This window comes from Rhinolophus hipposideros (genome assembly GCF_964194185.1).
Source record: "Rhinolophus hipposideros genome assembly, chromosome: 7".
In the NCBI taxonomy this organism is placed as follows: domain Eukaryota; kingdom Metazoa; phylum Chordata; class Mammalia; order Chiroptera; family Rhinolophidae; genus Rhinolophus; species Rhinolophus hipposideros.
In genome coordinates, this window is record NC_138053.1 from 65,796,019 (window position 1) to 65,814,294 (window position 18,276).

At 41.4% G+C, this 18,276-nt stretch overlaps 1 protein-coding gene across 1 annotated transcript in view; it reads left to right on the forward strand.

Annotated features, from left to right (window-relative positions):
• Nucleotides 1-18,276, forward strand: part of ANKRD55 (ankyrin repeat domain 55) — a 91,666-nt gene that overhangs the window by 43,086 nt on the left and 30,304 nt on the right. The window contains exons 6-7 of the mRNA XM_081052868.1: nucleotides 5,349-5,409; nucleotides 15,177-15,305. Coding sequence (XP_080908994.1) covers nucleotides 5,349-5,409; nucleotides 15,177-15,305 — 190 coding nt within the window. The remainder of the gene's footprint in view (nucleotides 1-5,348; nucleotides 5,410-15,176; nucleotides 15,306-18,276) is intronic.

The following is an 18,276-nucleotide window of genomic DNA, read 5'->3' on the forward strand; positions in this document are numbered from 1 at the left end:
TTGCCTAGTTTCTTCACTTGTAATCTTATTTTACTATATGTATCTGAAATCCACCTGAAATCCTTTTTGGACTGAGGAAAGGAGTGTCCAGAAGTGGCAACTAACGAGTCAGACTGACTGAGTTTGAATCTGACTCCATCTCTTACTGACGATATGATCTAGGGCAAATTAACATGCCAAGGCTCAGCTCACTTTCTTTTCTAAAACGTAGGGATAATACAGTACTTAGGTAAGTAGGCAGAAGAAAATGAGAAAATGTGTGGAAAGCACGGAACACGGTCAATCGTCAGTGTTCAGTAAGTGGGGGTGGTGATGATGAGGGTAATGATCATGATGATGGAAGGTAGAAATAAAGAAATACCATAGGTCAGTGCTAAAGAATGAATTCCTGCTACTGCCACCCCACCAGCTCTCACCCTGGCTTTCCTCACCTTAGCACACACAGGTCCACAGAAAATATGTCCATACACACAGGTACATGCACGTACAGTCCTGGACCCACTGACATACGTACACATTGACGTCAAATGTCGTCAGGGTATGAACAGTGCTCCTATTTGTGTCGATCCTGGGACACACACATAGAGCATAGCTAGACTTTAGAACCCAGTAACCACCAAATTCAACCATTCGACATCCCTGAAACTCCCCTCCCTGCCTTTGGTAGTGCACATACATCTGTATTTTTCTTCTAATCATAAGCACATGTGCGGGCCACACTGTAGCCTCATATTCAGGTATTGGTACTCTTTTTTAAATCTACTCTTAGATTTACAAGCAGCACGCACCTTGCACTCAGTGTTTGCTGGAGGTTACTTAGAGCGAGGCTCAAACTGAACCTACTTATAAACAAGCCAAGGGGACACTTCAGTTAATCCTTTGCCTCCAGAGGGATTTGGTTCTCTGATGGAAACAACTCAAAGCAAACCAATCAGTTCCCATATATAGCCTTAGTTAAGCTGCAGCTCAGTGGGGATCTACACTGATGCAAGGATACCTGATTTATAATTATGAAGATGAAGGCAAGTTGGATGGACAAAAGCAAAGGAGTGTAGGATTTATCTCATGATTCTCCTTCCTGCTTTGAACCCTTAGCTTCTCAGTAGGTCCAAGTTTTCTCGCTTTCAGCTCCCCATGGCTTTTCTTGCTTCCTTGGCTCTGGGACATTCAGAGGGCACCCCTATGAAAGAGGGGGAATGATCATTAAGACAAAGCTCCAAAGAGAACGGAGCTGTGTTTGTACAGCGCTGTACATGCTAGCTTTGGAAGGCAAACAGCTATTTCCTTTGAAAGCAGCCACAGGGCTCTCTGAAGGTCTTTTTCATAGTCTCCATGGTTACGGGCAGATTTTTCCCCTCCTCTACCCTCCCCCCACACACAGAAAGCACCAGCAGCTCTGTCTCTTTTCATTTCGCTTGGTTATAGCCATAAGGAGGAAGGAAAACATTTCTTTGGGGTCCTGTTTTCTGGTTTCCAGGTGATGCATTCTAATCTGAATACCTGTTTCACTATAGCAATCTCTCACATCCAGGCAGCTTCAGGGACAGGAGGGCAGGTGGCTGGCTTGGGGACCCTTTTCCCTACTCATCATTGGCCAGATCCAGGGCTGTGAGCCCAAGGGGCCAGCAAAACAGGGAAGCCCACAGAAACAAACTGCCCCCAGGATACATCTAGCTCGTCTCTCTCTCTGCCTCTCTAATCACTTAATGGTGATCAGGGAAACCCAAAATAGAAAGGGTAAAAAGAATTAATCATTATATAGAACTTATTATGGCATGTAAATGTCATTCTAAGTGCTTTATATGCATTGATTCATTTAAAGTCACAACAAATCTTTGAGAAGTAGGTGTAATTATTATCTCTGTTTTACAGATAAGAAAATGTAAGCACTGAGAGTTTCCTAGCTTGCCCAAGGTCACTGGCTGGTGGGTAATGGAGCCAGGGATGCTGACTGAGGTAGTCTGGCCGCAGCATCTTATCACTCACCACCCTGCCTGTCTGGGGTCTCTCCTGGTGAGGATCTGTGTGCACTGCATATACTCCTGCCTGAGAGCAAGACAGTGTGAGCTGGTGCTAAGAGAAGACTGGGCTGGGAGTTGTGGGAGAAATACTCCTGGGCCACCTTAGCACGAAACAGGAATTCTAAGAGAACGACAACAACAACAACAAAAACCTGTGAGGTCTGTAAGTCCTCTGGTAATTAAGATATTAATAGCTGTGGGACAAGTATGTTGCAAATCACACGCAGAACAGCATGGAAGCACCAGGCTGTAAACTAGACACCTAGTTTCTAGTCCAGGCTGGGTCACCAAGGCAATATGTGATGGCTTTGGCAAGCAATGTAGCGCCTCAGGCTGTTACTTCTCCTAAAAGAAGAGAGAGGATCCTTAACTGTAAATTTCTGTCCAGCTTTGGAGATCCATGTGTCTTAGACACTTAGGAATCAAATCGAATCATGTGATATAGATTAGCATATATCAATCAGAGTCATGGCATGGAAAACATGGAATATTAAAAGAGGTAACTGAAAAAGTTTAGTGAAAGACTGTTTGAAATTAACCAAGAGATGGTGACATAACGCCCTACCCCCACCTCCCGCCAAAAAGCAGGAAAATATTCCACCCCTAAACTGAAAGGAGTAAAGAACGGGGCTGTCATTGGAAACTGCTGTGGTAGTCGTTGTAGTTGTGACTGCAGGAGAGGGGGCCACCTGGCAGGAGCCGATGCCTCAGGTTGAGGGAAAAAGTCATTGTCAGAAAGGGAAGTACCTTCCCTGTTTCCTACTGCCAACTCTCTCCCCGGCCAAACCCAGTGGGACGTCAGAGGGTAAGGGAGCCTGGATGATGAAGTCGTTGGACGGGAGCCTCAGAGCAGGACATTCAAGGCAGAGAATGGATTTGAGAGGCCAGTAGAGAAGTATCCAGGTACAGCGTTTATCCCATGACTTTTGGGGGCCCATCGAGGATGTGACAAGAGGTCTTTCTGTCCCCACCCCCATTCTCATCTAGTGCGAGCCCCACTTCTGCTCTGAAGTGGCTGCAGCAGATCCTGTCTGGCTATACATGTCGTCAGTCTGCTCAGGGCTAGCCGAGGAAAACCAGATTGGAACGCAGCTGACCTCTCGCCTTTCCTTCCCACTCTCCCCCAGGGCTTCAGAGTAAATGAGCCCTAGAGAGTAAACAATAGACAGCAATGAGAGAGAGAGAGAGAGAGAGAGAGAGAGAGAGAGAGAGAGACCAGTTACCCTCCACTCATAAAGCACCTATAAGGGAAAAAATATCCAGTAGTGGAATATAATTACAAATATAAAAACAGTGTTACCCCAAATGCAATTATCTTTACAGGATTTTGCCGTCAGATGGAGGAATTCTAGAATTCAGAAATGAAAAAAGAGATGTGCTGCTTGCAGTCATAGCCTGTTCCTTTAAAGTCCGTTTAGTAGTTTTGTGCCTGTCACGTTATTCAGCCCTCATCACCATTGCTATTATCTCCATTACGGAAGTGAGGATACTGAAGCTCAGAGATGTCATGCAGTGGTGAGGCCAGAAATAAAGCACACTATTATCCTGGCTCCCAAAAAAGACCAGTGATAAGACTGAATTTAAACCTTGGGCTTCCTGGTTATTTCACCTCCACAGCAAATAACCAGAAGCCCACCTGTTGAAGCTCTCCTTGTATTGTGTTTATCGTGAATGAAATCTGGTAAGTCCCTCTTCTATTGTAGGTAGCAATTTAATACTTAGGACTTTAGACATCATCCAAGCTGAGAGACAATGAAAACCTGACTGGGGAGGAGGCAAAACCATTTCATTCTTCAAACAGTTCTTCCAAAAATAATTTCTGAATTTCCTTCATTGTCTCCCTGTAGATAGTCCTTTATCGCCTTAATGAGCATATTAGTTTGCTGAGGCTTCCATAACAAAATATTACAGACGAGTGGCTTAAACCACAGAAATTTGTTTTTCCACAGTTCTGGAGGCTGCAAGTCCACAATCAAGGTGTCAGCAGAGTTGGTTTCCTCGGCAGCTTCTCTCCTTGGCTTGTAGATGGTCACGCTCTTCTGCCTCTTCACATGGTCTTTCCTGTGTGGGCGCACACCTCTGGTGCTTCCCTGCTTGTCCTAATGCTCTTATGAGAACACCAGTAAATTGGATTGGGGTCACCCTAACGGCTTTGTTTTAGCTTAATTACCTTTTCAAAGGCTCTACCTCCAAATATGGTCACATTCTGAGGCACTGGGGTTTAGAGTTTCAACACATAAATTTGGGGGAGAATCAATTCAGTCATAACAATGAGTATCCACTGATTAATTCATTCAGCACCTTTCTCAGTGGTTTCCAAACCTGACGGTTTACCAGAATTTCCTGAACAACTCTTTTAAACTGTAGAAGCTGGGCTTCTCTCTAGACCTACTGAGTCAGAAACCCTAAACATAGAACCTATGTATTTGTGGTTTTAAAAAATCTCCCCAGAGAATTCTGAGACAGGGCCAGGGTTAAAACATTTAGGGTTAAGTGTTTTGGAAATAACATTTACTGTGTTCCAGCATGTTTTAAATGCTGTACACATATTATATCATTTCGTTCTCACACTGCACTGTAGGATAGACACTTTTTATCACCCCCATTTTACAGATGAGGACACTTAGGCACAGAGAGGTTAAGTTATGTGCCTGCAGTCACAGAGCTCATCAGTGATACTGCTGGGATGTGAACCCAGGCAGTCTGGCTCCAGAGTCTGGGCTCCTAACCACTAAACTCAATTGCCTCTCTCCCACAGATAGAATGTTGGCTTCTGTCAACCAAGTATGGGACCCCAGTGGGATAAGAATTTGAACTTAGGAATCATTGATAGTTGTTTCACACTGATTAGTGTCACTTCATGCTTAGATATGTGTATGTTTTACAGAGAATAAACAAAGTTGTAAATGCTAACTGCCTCCTGGTATAATCTACAGATTTAAAAGACATGACATATGTACCTAGTGGTGAAGTAGTTTGAAAGCACTCTATAAGTTTATGTAAATGAATAAAGAAAAACACTAGAGGACGTTGGTTCTTAAAATGCACACATAGGGACAGTGGGCTGGGGAATAAGATGAGCCTAAAGATTCACTTTCTCCATTCTCTTTTGCCCTTCCAGAAGCACTAAGATACAGAGGAGGTAGAAGTAGAAGGGAGAGGTATTCTATTCCTCCCAGGTGCCTTCTTACCTATCATGCTGGCTTCTTTTCCATGGATCTTTTCCTTAGATAACTGGAAAGGGCCCACCTCCACCAGACTGTATTGCTAATGTTGTGTTCTCATACAGATTCTGTTCTTTTGAGCTGCTTCTGTTTTCCTTTGCAGGCTCCTAACAGTCCTGATGCAACAGTCAAATCTCAGCGAGATTAACCACCAGGACACTGAGGTGAGCCAGCCTTCAGAAGGAACAGTTGACCCTTGTACACATGGGGGCGGGGGTGAAGGGGTAGGGGGGGTTCCGAACCACTGTGCTTCCTCTCATAAATGTGCCAGGAGGTGATCCTGAGAGGGAAGCATGTGTCTCTACTACTCATCCTCAGGCAAAAATGTATCCCCACTGTGGGTATGGGCAGCTTCTAATAGAAAAGGATTTATCGCATTAAGTACTTAAGCCTTTAGCATACCACTGAAATTTTGTAATTCCCCTCTGGTCATTGGAAAACAGATATTGCTCTTTCCTGTCTTCTCAAGTCCCAGAAACTTCAATGGCAAGCTATGGCTGCCAACACTCTCTCTGAATAAAAGATGTCAGATAGATAATAATAACAACAGGCTTCCTGTTCCCGAGGCTACATTTTTGCCAGTGATCACAATTGCTGTCTCTTGCACAAGGCTTCCACAAAGATGGCACAGCACTCTTGAGCGAAGTTCCTGAGGGAGGGTGGGTCAGCCCCAGGCAGAGTCATTCCAGAGTACCTTAGGGTCTTGTTGTATCTACTTGACTCTTTTAAAAAGCAGGACTGACTCTCATTAGCCAGCCTGGTTTCCTTAACAAGCTTCTTAGCACCAATTTAAAAACCTGGGTTTTAATGGAATATTTTATAAATATATGCTTGGTTTGGCTGCACTTCACTAAGAATGTCTGATAACTTGAAGAAAATACGATAGCAATGAAAATGCACATGCCCCCAAATGCCAAATTCCACTATCAAGGAAGCCAGCTGGCCTATTAGGGGCTCCCCTCCCACCCCCAACTTTCTGGAGCCTTCTGATTCAAGGCCTCCTCCATGCTGGCTTGGCTCGAGTGACCACACCAAAAAGCCCCTGCTTCACAATCTGGGTTGGATGCCTCCCGACTTGGTGGTCACACGCTGCTTTCATTCCCCGTGTCTGACGTGGTTTAAAGCAAAACAGCAGAAGAGAGAGCATTGCACTGTTTTAAACTTCTGCTTTAAAAACAAGAACCAGAGATGGGAAAGCACACTCCACATCACTCAGCCCATGGTGTGAAAGGGAGCTTGAGTATTCACAGCTTATGCCAGCTGATCATGAACTTCTAGACTTTGGGCAAGTTGCCAACCTCTTCCTCCACTCTCAACTCCTACCCTCAGACCCCAAACTGGGGCATATTAGAAAGGAGACAAATTCAGTCATTAATATCCTAAAGCTAAATTCCCCTTTTAGACCTCCAAATATTTCCCAGTAAAGTGATGGTTCCCTGTTTTTCCCCACCCTGGAAGGCCCCTTGCTGGTGGATATAATGAAAGTAGACACAGATCTTTCTAACACTGGTACTTGTAACACATTTTGGATAATATGTGGTAAATGTTGGGAAAGTCTCATGAAAAGTGACCTCTCTGAGGAGTTTCCCCCTGCTGATAAACCAGCATTCTGACCCTTGGCTTTTAAGCGCAGAGCGCAGGGGCCTCAAAAAGGACACTTCCCACCGAGTGTTGCAGCTTCCTCTTTGGGCCATGTCACTGCATAACTGCATGTCTGAAACCAATCTGAAGCCAACTGCTAATGCTTGCCTGTGTTTTTCATTTTACGTAGATGTTTGTCATTGCTAATGTGAGCCAATTCATATAAACTTGGAAGGGCTAGAGCTCTTTGCCAATCTGAAATAAGGACAATTCTGAAATGGAAAGAACATAGCCCAGGTTTTCTTTTTCATTCATTACCTTAGTGGAGTTCCTGTGTTTGGCTTCTCAGTGCTCTGAACAAGCAATCACCTATTTTCCTCCCCTCCTCAATATTTTTCCAGTGAGCTCCAAGCACAATGCAGTCTCCATTAAATATGAGGGGGTAACATTAAAGCATAGGCACACACACGCACACACCCTGCTACAAAACAGGAAGCAAAAACCAGCAAAGGCAAAAGAAATGAGAGAAAAGGTAACTTAGTGCTGGTGAAACATTATGGTTTCCTGATGACAAGAGAAAAGAATAAGGCATATCCTTACATAGTTTGAATGAAATTATTTTCCAAGAGTAACTGAAGGACTCCCAAGCTTGTCACAATAATGGCTAAACATTAAAGGATCAATTAGTAGAAATGCAAATCATTAAGTGATATATTAGATTGTAAACTAAAACTAGAGAGAGAGAGGACGAAGAAAATGTATGTTTCTGAAACCATTCGAGAACTGCTCAAGTAAAACAAAACGTGATATCACTTGATATCAGAGAGGTGAATATCATTTTAAAGGCTGTGCTGATTTGCGCTCAGTGACTTAAAATAATTTTTTTGTATTACTAGTTTTTACTTATATAATACATAAGCACATTTCCTTTTTAAAAATTTAAATATTACAAGTGATAGTAGGAAATCCTGGATGACTTCCACCTCACCATCTTAGCCCTGGGTAATCATTGTTTGATGTGTCTCTTTCCCAATCTTTTATATATTGTCATAGACACTATGGAGTATAACATAAAAGGTATCATCACACTCTATCTGTTGTTCTGCAACTTTGTTTTTTCACTCAAGGATATGTATGTCTTAGAGCTCTATTCATATTGACATCTATAGATCTGGCTCATTCCTTTTAATGGCTTCATAATGTTTCCCACTGTAGTACCCCCCCATCGATGGTTCCACTTTCTGAGGTTTCAGTTACCTGCAGTCAACCGAGGCCCGAAAATATTAAATGGAAAATTCCCAAAATAAAGTTTTAAATTGTGCACTGTTTTGAGTAGCACAATGAAATCTCACACTGTCCTGCTCTGGGACGTGAATCATCCCTTTGTCCAGCATCTCCATGCTGTATATGCACCTGCCCATTTGTCACTTAGTAGCTTTCTCCATGATCAGATTGACTATCTTGGTATAGCAGTGTGTGTGTTTAAGTAACCCTTATTTTACTTAATAATGTCACATTCACGTAACTTTTCTTACAGCATATAATTGCTCTATTTTATTATTTGTTATTATTACTGATCACTTACAGTGCCTAATATATAAATTAACTCTTATCATAGGTATGTATGTACAGGAAAAACATTTTATACACACATACATACACACACGTGTGCGCACATGTGTGGGGGGAGGTTCAGTATAATCTGTGGTTTCAGACATCCACTGGTGGTCTCGGAACATATCCCCCATGGATAAGGAGAGATTACTCTACTATGAAAATACCTCTACTTATTTTTCTATTCCCCTGTGAATGAACAATTCAGTTGTCTCCAGTTTTTCACAACAAGCACTATTCTAAGGAGTATTCTTGTATCAGCATCCTTGAGTATTTTTTACAAGCATTTCTCTACAAGAAGAATTGTTGAGCAGTAGAGTATACATTTTTATTTTTAATTTCTATGCCTGGTTGTTCTCCAATATAGCTGTATTAATTTATAGCTCCACCCACAGTGTAAAAGGGTGTTTGTTGTTGGTTTCCTATTGTTGGATTTTCTTGTTGTTGGGTTAATCTGCATATCCCTGATAACCAGTCAGATTGAGCGTCATTTCATAGGTGTAACGGTCATTTTAATATCTTCTTTGTGACTTGCCTGTTTAGATCCTTTTGGGTTTGGGTTGCTTACCATTTTCTTATAGAGTCATGGGTGTTTATTTTATATTTTGAACATCGATCCTTTGTTGGCTGTTGGGTTGCAAATATTTTCAGTCCACTGCTTATTTTAGAACTGTTCATGATGTCTTTCCTTGTACAGAAATTTTTCAATATGATATAATCAGAATGACCATTCATATCTACTATTGCTTTTGCTTTTGGCATCTTTTTTAAAGACCTCCCCTACCCTCAGGGACATGACTACACTATGATTTTAATTTGTTACAAGTTTCTTTTTTAAATATGTGGTTCCATTTCTGAACTCTTTGTTCTGTTCCAGTGATCCGTTGGTTTTTGTTTTTTCTCTTTCATTAACCACACTGCTTAATAAAGTGAAGCCATCCACACTGCAGAGTTTAGAACTGTAGGAAAAGGGAGATGGGTCAGATTGTCCTTTGTGCTTTTGTTCTTCTGAACGTCAGAGGACTCTCTGACATAAAGAAAGGCTTTTCTACTGCAGCTACAGGGAGAGATCAAGTTGCTAGACTCCTGGAATTGAACCTCTCTCTCCTGCTCTCATTTGAGCTTTGACGGGAAGAACACCATGAAGAGGGGCTATGAGCTGAGGGCATCTGGGTTAGGACTTCCCATTTATCCAGAGAAGCACTGTTAGGCATGGTATTTAGGATATATTGTTGATCCTACCTTAAATGCACGTTCTAATTTAAGTAGATTTTGGTGAATGGCCTGGTAATCCAAAGTTCCATTACAACAGCACTGGAGAAAACAAATCCAAGTTGCAAAAACAGATGTGAACATTTGGGTATAATTCTTAGCACTACATGCACTTATCACATACCTAAAATATAGCCACAGGCAGAGAGTGTACATACACTATAAAGGCAAAATGAAAAGAAGCAGTCCCTGGCTTAAAACATCTTTTTACTTTACAGTTAACAAGAGGTAAAATAATAGAACATTTTTTTAAAATGCACCAGAATTTTTATCCTAAAAATGAACACTTCAAAAAATTACTACTCCTAGGAACCCTCACTTCCTTCTCTCCTCGATCCCCCATAAGTCTCTCTGGAGGCAGATCATGTCTTTTTCATCTTGTACCCCCTACACTCCAGTTCAGTAACTTGCACATAGCAGATAAACATATATATATATATATATATATATATATATATATATATATATATATATATATATATATATAAAATATATAATTAAATGATTAAACTCAAGAAAAATTCGTGCATTTCTCTCTAAAAGTGCCATTCTGAAACCTTGAAAACTGCTAAGCACTTAATCAGATTTCTGGTTCTGAAAACACAAAAGTTACAGTGGTTTTGGGAAAAAAATGTTTTGAGAAGCTGATAGGACTTGTAAACCCTTAACTAAAACTTGGGTGGCACAGGCTCTAGGCTCAGAATTACTCATCTGCACAAGAGCGCTGTTCCAAAGCACCCCTGCTGCGCCCCCACCAGTTCCAGCATCATGTAGTCCTATCAGCAATCTCGAAATGCATCCGAAGTCAACTAAAACTTACCATTTTCCTTTGCAACATGCTGGAGAGTTGTGTTCCTAACTGAATGTGAGTTACTCTTCATTCTTTGATCTAATACTTTTTGTTTTTCAAAAAAGTGAAATTCTACTGTCACCAGGACCATCTGGGTGTTTGTGGCAACATACCTGCCAGTAACTCCTAGATTTTCAGCCCCTAAGTGTTTTGACCGCCCAATGAGTCCTCAGTGAAATCCCTGCGAGCGGCTAGTAGCAACACAGTTTGGATACAGAACTTACATTCGACAGACTCTGGTATTTTATACTCCTCATGAGCCTTGATAAACTGCAATTCACTAATTCATTCTTCCTGTAAACATTTCTTGAACACCTACTGTGTGCTCGGTGAGGTGGGTTTGCCATGGTGAATAAGCCCCAGCCTCTGCCTTTCAGTACATCACAGTTTAATCATGATCTATGTCACTGAGCAGGGCACATGCCAGTCGCCAAGCCTGAAGTCTGCTCCTTAAATGGCCACCAGCGTCCTAACAAAACACAACCATGTTGCCTGCCAGCTGAATAGAAACTGAAAGAAGGAGAAGGGGGCAGTTGTAGAAAAAGTTCCTAAACAAAGTGTGTTGTGCGATACCAAGAGCTATACTTGAGCTGATTTTGAAAATTTTGGTTTTCATATTACTTACTCTAAGAGGATTTAGTTTTGTCATTAGCCCAATTGAAAAAAATAGTAACAGGTAATTTCCCTTGACTTGACTGAATATTTGCAACCTGTTTATTGTAATATAAATATACAATGTATTTTTATACTATATGTATTATAATATATATTCAGAGAAGTAATAGAGTACTTCATGTCTCTATTTGAGGCCATTTAGAGGATCGACAGTTTCTGACAGTGATCCAAAATCCCTGGATGGGGGTGGAGGAGAGGAGAATATATATATTTCAACACCTTACAAAAATATTTGCCAGCTGCACTTTTAGGAGGCGACTAGAAATAATGATAAATGAAACAAATAATAATATAGAGTGACAATCCTTATACTAGTGAGAACCACTACTTTAGGAAGTGGGAAGACTCTAAATCCAGATAAAAGTCACAGAGAAAAGAATTTTCCAGCATCTGAGCTCATTTCCAAAATGAAAATCTACCAGCACGATGTGTGAAAAGAGCAACTTTCCTCCAGAGTTGAAGAGACCTGGATTTGAATCCCAATTCTGCCATGTACCCAGTCAATTGCCTTCGGCAAATTAATTAACCTGTCTGTGCTTCAGTTTCCTCACCAGTAATACTGCTAAAAATAGCTTAGGATTATTGTAAATATTCTGTGAGGTAACATATAGGAAGCTTTTGGCACCAAGTAGGTATACAAAAAATGGTAGTCTTCCTCTTCCCCACCTCACTCCTTTCCCAAAGCATGCAAGCGTTGGTTGTTTTGGGTTTTGTTTTTGTTTTTGAAGAGAGGGGTTGTTGTTTTCAGAGACTAACTCTTTAAGCCTAGCAGCTGTGGTGAGGAGACAAGGATTAACAGTCATAATCACACTTTAGTTCACAACCACATTCTCACACTGAATTCTCACATCACTAAATCATGTCTCTGGACATAGTGATTGCCATCTATCTCACTTGGAGCACTCATCAGAAATTCTAACAAGTTCCCATAGATGATTTTGGTAACAATGATCCTATCAGGCGAGTTCATTTCTATAAAGGAGGAGTCATGTTCAGCTTTTCTTTTATCTTCTTTTTAAATTAAAGTTTATTGGGGTGACAATTATTAATAAAGTTACATAGATTTCAGGTGTACAATTCTGTAATACATCCTCTATAAATCCCATTGTGTGTTCACCACCCAGAGTCAGTTCTCCTTCCATCACCATATATTTGATCCCTTTTACTGTCATCTCCCACCCCCCACCCCCATACCCTCTGGTAACCACTAAACTATTGTCTGTGTCTATGAGTTTTTGTTTCTTCATTTGTCTTGTTCTTTTGTTGTTTTCAGTTTTATATACCACATATCAGTGAAATCATATGGTTCTCGATTTTTTCTAGCTGACTTATTTCTCTCAGCATAATAATCTCAAGATCCATCCATGTTGTTGCAAATGGTACTATTTCATCTTTTCTTACTGCTGAATAGTATTCCATTGTGTATATATATATATAACACATCTTCTTTATCCAATCATCTATCGAAGGACACTTTGGTTTCCATGTCTTGGCCACTGTAAACAAAGCTGCAATGAATATTGGAGCACACGTGTCTTTATGGATAAATGTTTTCAGATTTTTTGGGTAGATAGCCAGAGAGGGATTGCTGGGTCATATGGTAATTCTATTCTTAATTTTTTGAGGGACCTCTACACTGCCTTCCATAGTGGCTGCACCAGTCTGCATTCCCACCAACAGTGTATGAGGGTTCCTTTTTCTCCATAGCCTCTCCAACACTTATTATTTGTCTTATTTGTATTATTATTTGTTGATGATAGCCATTCTAACTGGGGGGAGGTGATATCTGCCTTTCTTTGTGTGTATGATTTTAAAAAGTAAGTCAAATTTTACAAAAGCAAAAAATATCAATCAAGAACAGCAGTGAAAAGTTGTTCATTCCTTTAGTAAGTATTTATTTAGCATGTACAATGTGCTTCGCACTTCTCTAGGCTCCAGGTATTCAGAGAGGCAGACAAGGGCCTGCCCTCATGAAGCTTACACTTCAGTGACTTCAAAATTGTCTTGATTCCTTTAATCCTGGAAATTGGTAGCACTTCATGATGAAACCAATGACTGAAACAAATGGGACTCAGCACTAGAAAGGGGAAATCCATACATAATAAAAGAATCTTATTTCCTTGAGTTAAGATGTCTAATTCCAATGGGCCAAATTAAAAATGAAGAGGACCCACTGAAATGCATTGAACGATTCTGAATCACGAGTAAGTATTCAACTGATGGAATAAGAACAAAGAAGTTCCATTGCTTTTAGACCAGCATTCTTTTCCATATGGAACCAATTTCTTGAAATATCCTCAAGAGTATTTCTGGAGGCTCAGTGTTCTATGACTGAAACTTGAAACTTGAAAGCAGCCCATTATTCAATGATTTAGAATATGAAACTGGTCAAGGGGATTTAACATTTAACCCCAGTGCCCCAACAAACTCCAAACCCTGGATTCAGTTCCATACTCACTCATGGACTTGCGGACTTCTCTAGAGCTGTTTCCTCTTTCATAAAATGAGGAGAATGGCGCCTGTCAAAGTTAGCTAACTGCTATAGCAAACAACTCAAAACCTCAGGGTCCTGACACAAAACAAGCTTATTGCATAGTCCAGTGCTGGTTGACGAGGTGGCCCTGTTCTAGCTGATCAACCAGAGTCCAGGTTTCATGTCACGATTCAGTCTCATGTCCACACTTGTCTGCTGGAGGCTGGGGAATGCAGACTGTAGGAAAAGGAAAAGGAAATAGAGGTTGGTGAACTCGTAGTAGACTTCACCGTGAGACTTAATGCAGAAGATTATTTGGTGGATTAAGTGAGACAATACACATAAGAACTCATAAAGACCTCCGGATCAATAAATATTATAATCCTGGGATATTAGCCCTGCACTTCTAACTAGGCTGAGGTCCATCTCTTCCGCTCATCTCATTGTGGATGGAGCAAAGAAGGCTAAGATAGTCACTCTTACCTTTATAGTATCTGCAGAGATGAATATAAAAAGAGAAGCTTTAAAGCTGCCCACACGCTTTGCCCCTTTACCATAATCTAGCGTCATGTTAGATATATTTCATGTAATTGACAGGTGTGGGCAAGGAGAAGAGGCCATCAGACTTCATCTTAGTAAATGATGCCAAAGGTGTGTGACCATAAACTCTGAAAGAAACTGGGATTCACCAGATTAACTCATCCAGATCTGTTCTCCAACCTGCCACAGTGATTTCTTCTCAACAGTGTAGATCAGATCATGTCAACATCTGCTTAAAACCCTTCAACTCTCTCTCCATTAACTTTAGAATAAAATCCAAATGCCTCATACAGGGTCCCCATCGGTATCCCCATCCCCTACTCCCTGTCTCCCTCTCCGACCTCATCTCACGTGGCTCTCCTCTTGTCCTCATTCATTCATTCATTTATTCATTCAACAGCTAGTTCTCTAATCTCTGTTGTAGTCCCTGGGGAAACTTCAGTAAAACAGTGCCCCGTCCCCATGATGGGAGATGGTATCCTTGCGTGCCCCCAGTGACAGGTGCTTGCCGTCATGACCTACTGCTTGCCAAGTTTGCAGAGGCCCATGCAGAACAGACCCTGCCCGTGTGGTCATTCTGTCACAGCACTCCGTGTATGTTCCTCATTGCATTCAGCAGTCTGGAAAATCCTTTGGCTCGTTCCTGTGTATTTATTATCTGTCTTCCTCTATCACGGTGCAATTTCCATGAAAGCAAGGATCTCGTTTATCTTATTGACTGTAGTATCCTCAACACTTGTTTGCCTGGCACAAAGCAGAAGCTCAATAAATATATATTGAATGAATGATTTGAGGGATGAATGAACTGACAGGCAGCAACCAACCTATCTGGTGACGGCCCTCTGGCCAGGGGAGAAAGTATGAGCTCTGTTTTCCTTCCTGATAGCCTGTGTTCATCTCTGTCCCCTCTGATTTTGATTTTGTAGGGAATGACACCACTGCACTGGGCAGCTTTCCACAACCAGCCTCAGCATACCCAAATGCTGCTGAAGAAGGGGGCAGACCCCACCCTTGTGGATAAAGACTTTAAAACGGCTCTCCACTGGGCAGTGCAGGTGAGGACGTATCTCAAGTTTGAATGGTCTAAAGCAGTGTTAACAAGGCTCTATGTCAGACAATAGGAAAGGAATTAGCAAAGGTACAGCCTTAGTATTGATATGTTGTTTGTGTGTATGACAGAGCAAGATGCATGGTACTCTCCTCCTCTCCATTCGTATCCAGAGGGCCAAGAGCCAGCCTGTCACTTTGGAGGGTTTGAGTGCATCCGTTGTTGAGAAGAAACTCTGCCAAGATACAGAGCAGGAGGAGTGATAGAATATCAGGCAGAACCTGCCTTAGCCATTTTACACACATGCACACACACACACACATGCATGCACACATACACACATACACACATCTTTCTCATTGTCTCTCTTTATCTCAATGCTTGTCACTGGCGCACAGTACCCCAGGGTAAACCAAAGATTGACTAGGAAAATTCCTTCAAAGTCTTTGGACCATGGCTGTCTTCTTCCTTCCAAATCTTCCAAAGCAGAGTAATCCCTATGCTGAACCATGAAAATTGTGGCTCATGACCCTACCTCACTATCTTCAAAGGGAGTCTCTATGAGAACACACCACCAAAGAAATCAGAATAGACCCCAGAAGTCTGCAGTCCAAAGACAAGAAAACTGAGAACAAAGTGAAAGAATGACCATAGCTAACATTTCTTGAAGTGCTTTCTATTTTGAAGGGGAGTGACTAGCTAAGAGTCATCTATGCTGTCCCTCAGAGGAGAGCGGTACTAGTCTCCTTTGAGAAAACTGCCAGCCCTTTCTGTCTTTCGATGCCTCACATAAACATCCCCGCTGTTTATTTCCATCAGCCCAATAAGGGCACCCCTGCTGAACTGCTGCCAGGATCCTTGTGAGAGGAGTTTCTGCCCACCCTGATGGTGGTTTCACTCAGGTGTTTTCATGAGCCACGAATGGTAAGATGAGCACCTGGCACTTTCAGGGTGACAAATGTGCCTGAGATCAGGGGAAAACAGAAGTGATTTGAAAACTGCTCTGTTTTTGTCTCCCCAATCTTGGCTGCAGTTACTCTGTACCATCGCCAGCCCTGGGCAAAATTGAAGTGAGCCAGACTTGTTTTTGTCACCTCCACCTGCCCTCAGCACCCTGCTACATACTTTCAGTATCTAATCGCCCTCCCTGCCCCCCTCACACCAGTCCCTGTGCAGGGCCCAGTCCTGCGGCTGGTCAGAGGTCACCATCATAGCAGTGGCCCCAGTGGCCACCTGGCTGGGGATCCAAGAAGTGTCCCATGTGTACCGGTTCTTAGCTTAGGTTAGAGTGGTGAGAATCAAGCATTTTCTGTATATTCACTCTCTGATACTACCCCTGCCTTCTGCTGCCGTAGATCTGGGATGGGGCTCACATATGTGCATTTTGAAAAATTTCCCCAGGTAATTCTGACCAACATGCTTCTTCTACTGCCTATTCCTCCACCCCACCCCCAATTTAGAGCTGCTGCTCTACACTTGGCCCTGATATGGAACGATCATCAGTGCTTGTAAAATGATAGATGTCCAGACCCACTCCAGACCTTCTCAGTTGGGCTTTTTGGGGATGGGAACCCCTGTTCTAATTCACAAAGAGGCAATTTGGCAAACCCAAAAGACCAATGCACTCGACTCAGAAAATCTGAGTTTGCATTGACAGACCTGGCTTTCATCTGAGAAAAATCACCAGCAACTGCTTGGCTTAACTATCAGGGTCTCTTTGGGGTATGAATGAGACTGGCATGACAGTGATATGTACTGTTTCCCTTAAAATAAGACCTAGCCATACAATCAGCTCTGATGCGTCTTTTGGAACAAAAATTAATATAAAACCCGGTCTTATTTCACTATAAGACCAGGTGTCATATGACATAGTAAAATATAATACAATACAATAATGTAATATCAGGTCTTATATTAATTTTTGCTCCAAAGAACACATTAGAGCTGACTGTCGGCTAAGTCTCATTTTCAGGGAAACACAGTAGTGATCTATGTAATTGGAAGAGATAACTATTTTTATTATGGTTCCTGATTTCTTCCATGTCAGCATGGTTATCTTACCCACATCTTCAGTTTTTCTCTCTCTACTAAATTATATAGATTTTAACCAGCTACATTGATTTCACTCGTGTCTGCACATTAGAATCAGCTGAAGAGTTTTAAAACAATACTGATACCCAGATTCCCCACCCTTAGATTTTCAGTCAGTTGTTGTGGGGTGAAACCCAAGCATCAATATTTTCTTTTTTTAAAAAAGATTTTTCTTAAAATATAGCTAACATACAATATTATATTAGTTTCAGGTGTACACCATATTATTCAACATTTATATACCTAAAGTGATCACCATGATAAGTCCAGCAACCACCTAACACCATACCACGCTATCACAATATTATTGACTATATTCCTGATGCTGTACATTACATCTCCATGACGTATTTGTTTGATACCTGGAAATTTGAACCTCTTATTCCCCTTCACCTTTTCCCCTCCTTTTCAAATTTTTTAATTACAGTTGACATTCAATATTATATTAACATTATATTAATTTCAGGAATACAGCATAGTAGTTAGAGATTTATATAATTTAAGACGTAATCCTTTACCCACCGGGCACTATAGACAGTTATTACCATATGATTGGCTATATTCTCTATGCTTTACTTTACATCCCCGTGACTGTTTTGTAACTACCAATTTGTACTTCTTAATCCCTTCACCTTGTTCACCCTGTCCCCTAACTTCTCTCTCTCCCATCTATCACCCCAATAAATCCAGTACCTATCTGACACCATAGTTATTCCAATATTATTGACTATATTCTTCATTCCCATGACTACTTTGTAACAACCAATTTGTACTTCCTAACCCTTTCTCTTTTTCTCCTATCCCCCTAACCCCCTGCCCATCTGGCAACCATCAAATTGTTCTCTGTATCTTTGAGTATGTTTCTGTTTTGTTTATTTTGTTCTTTA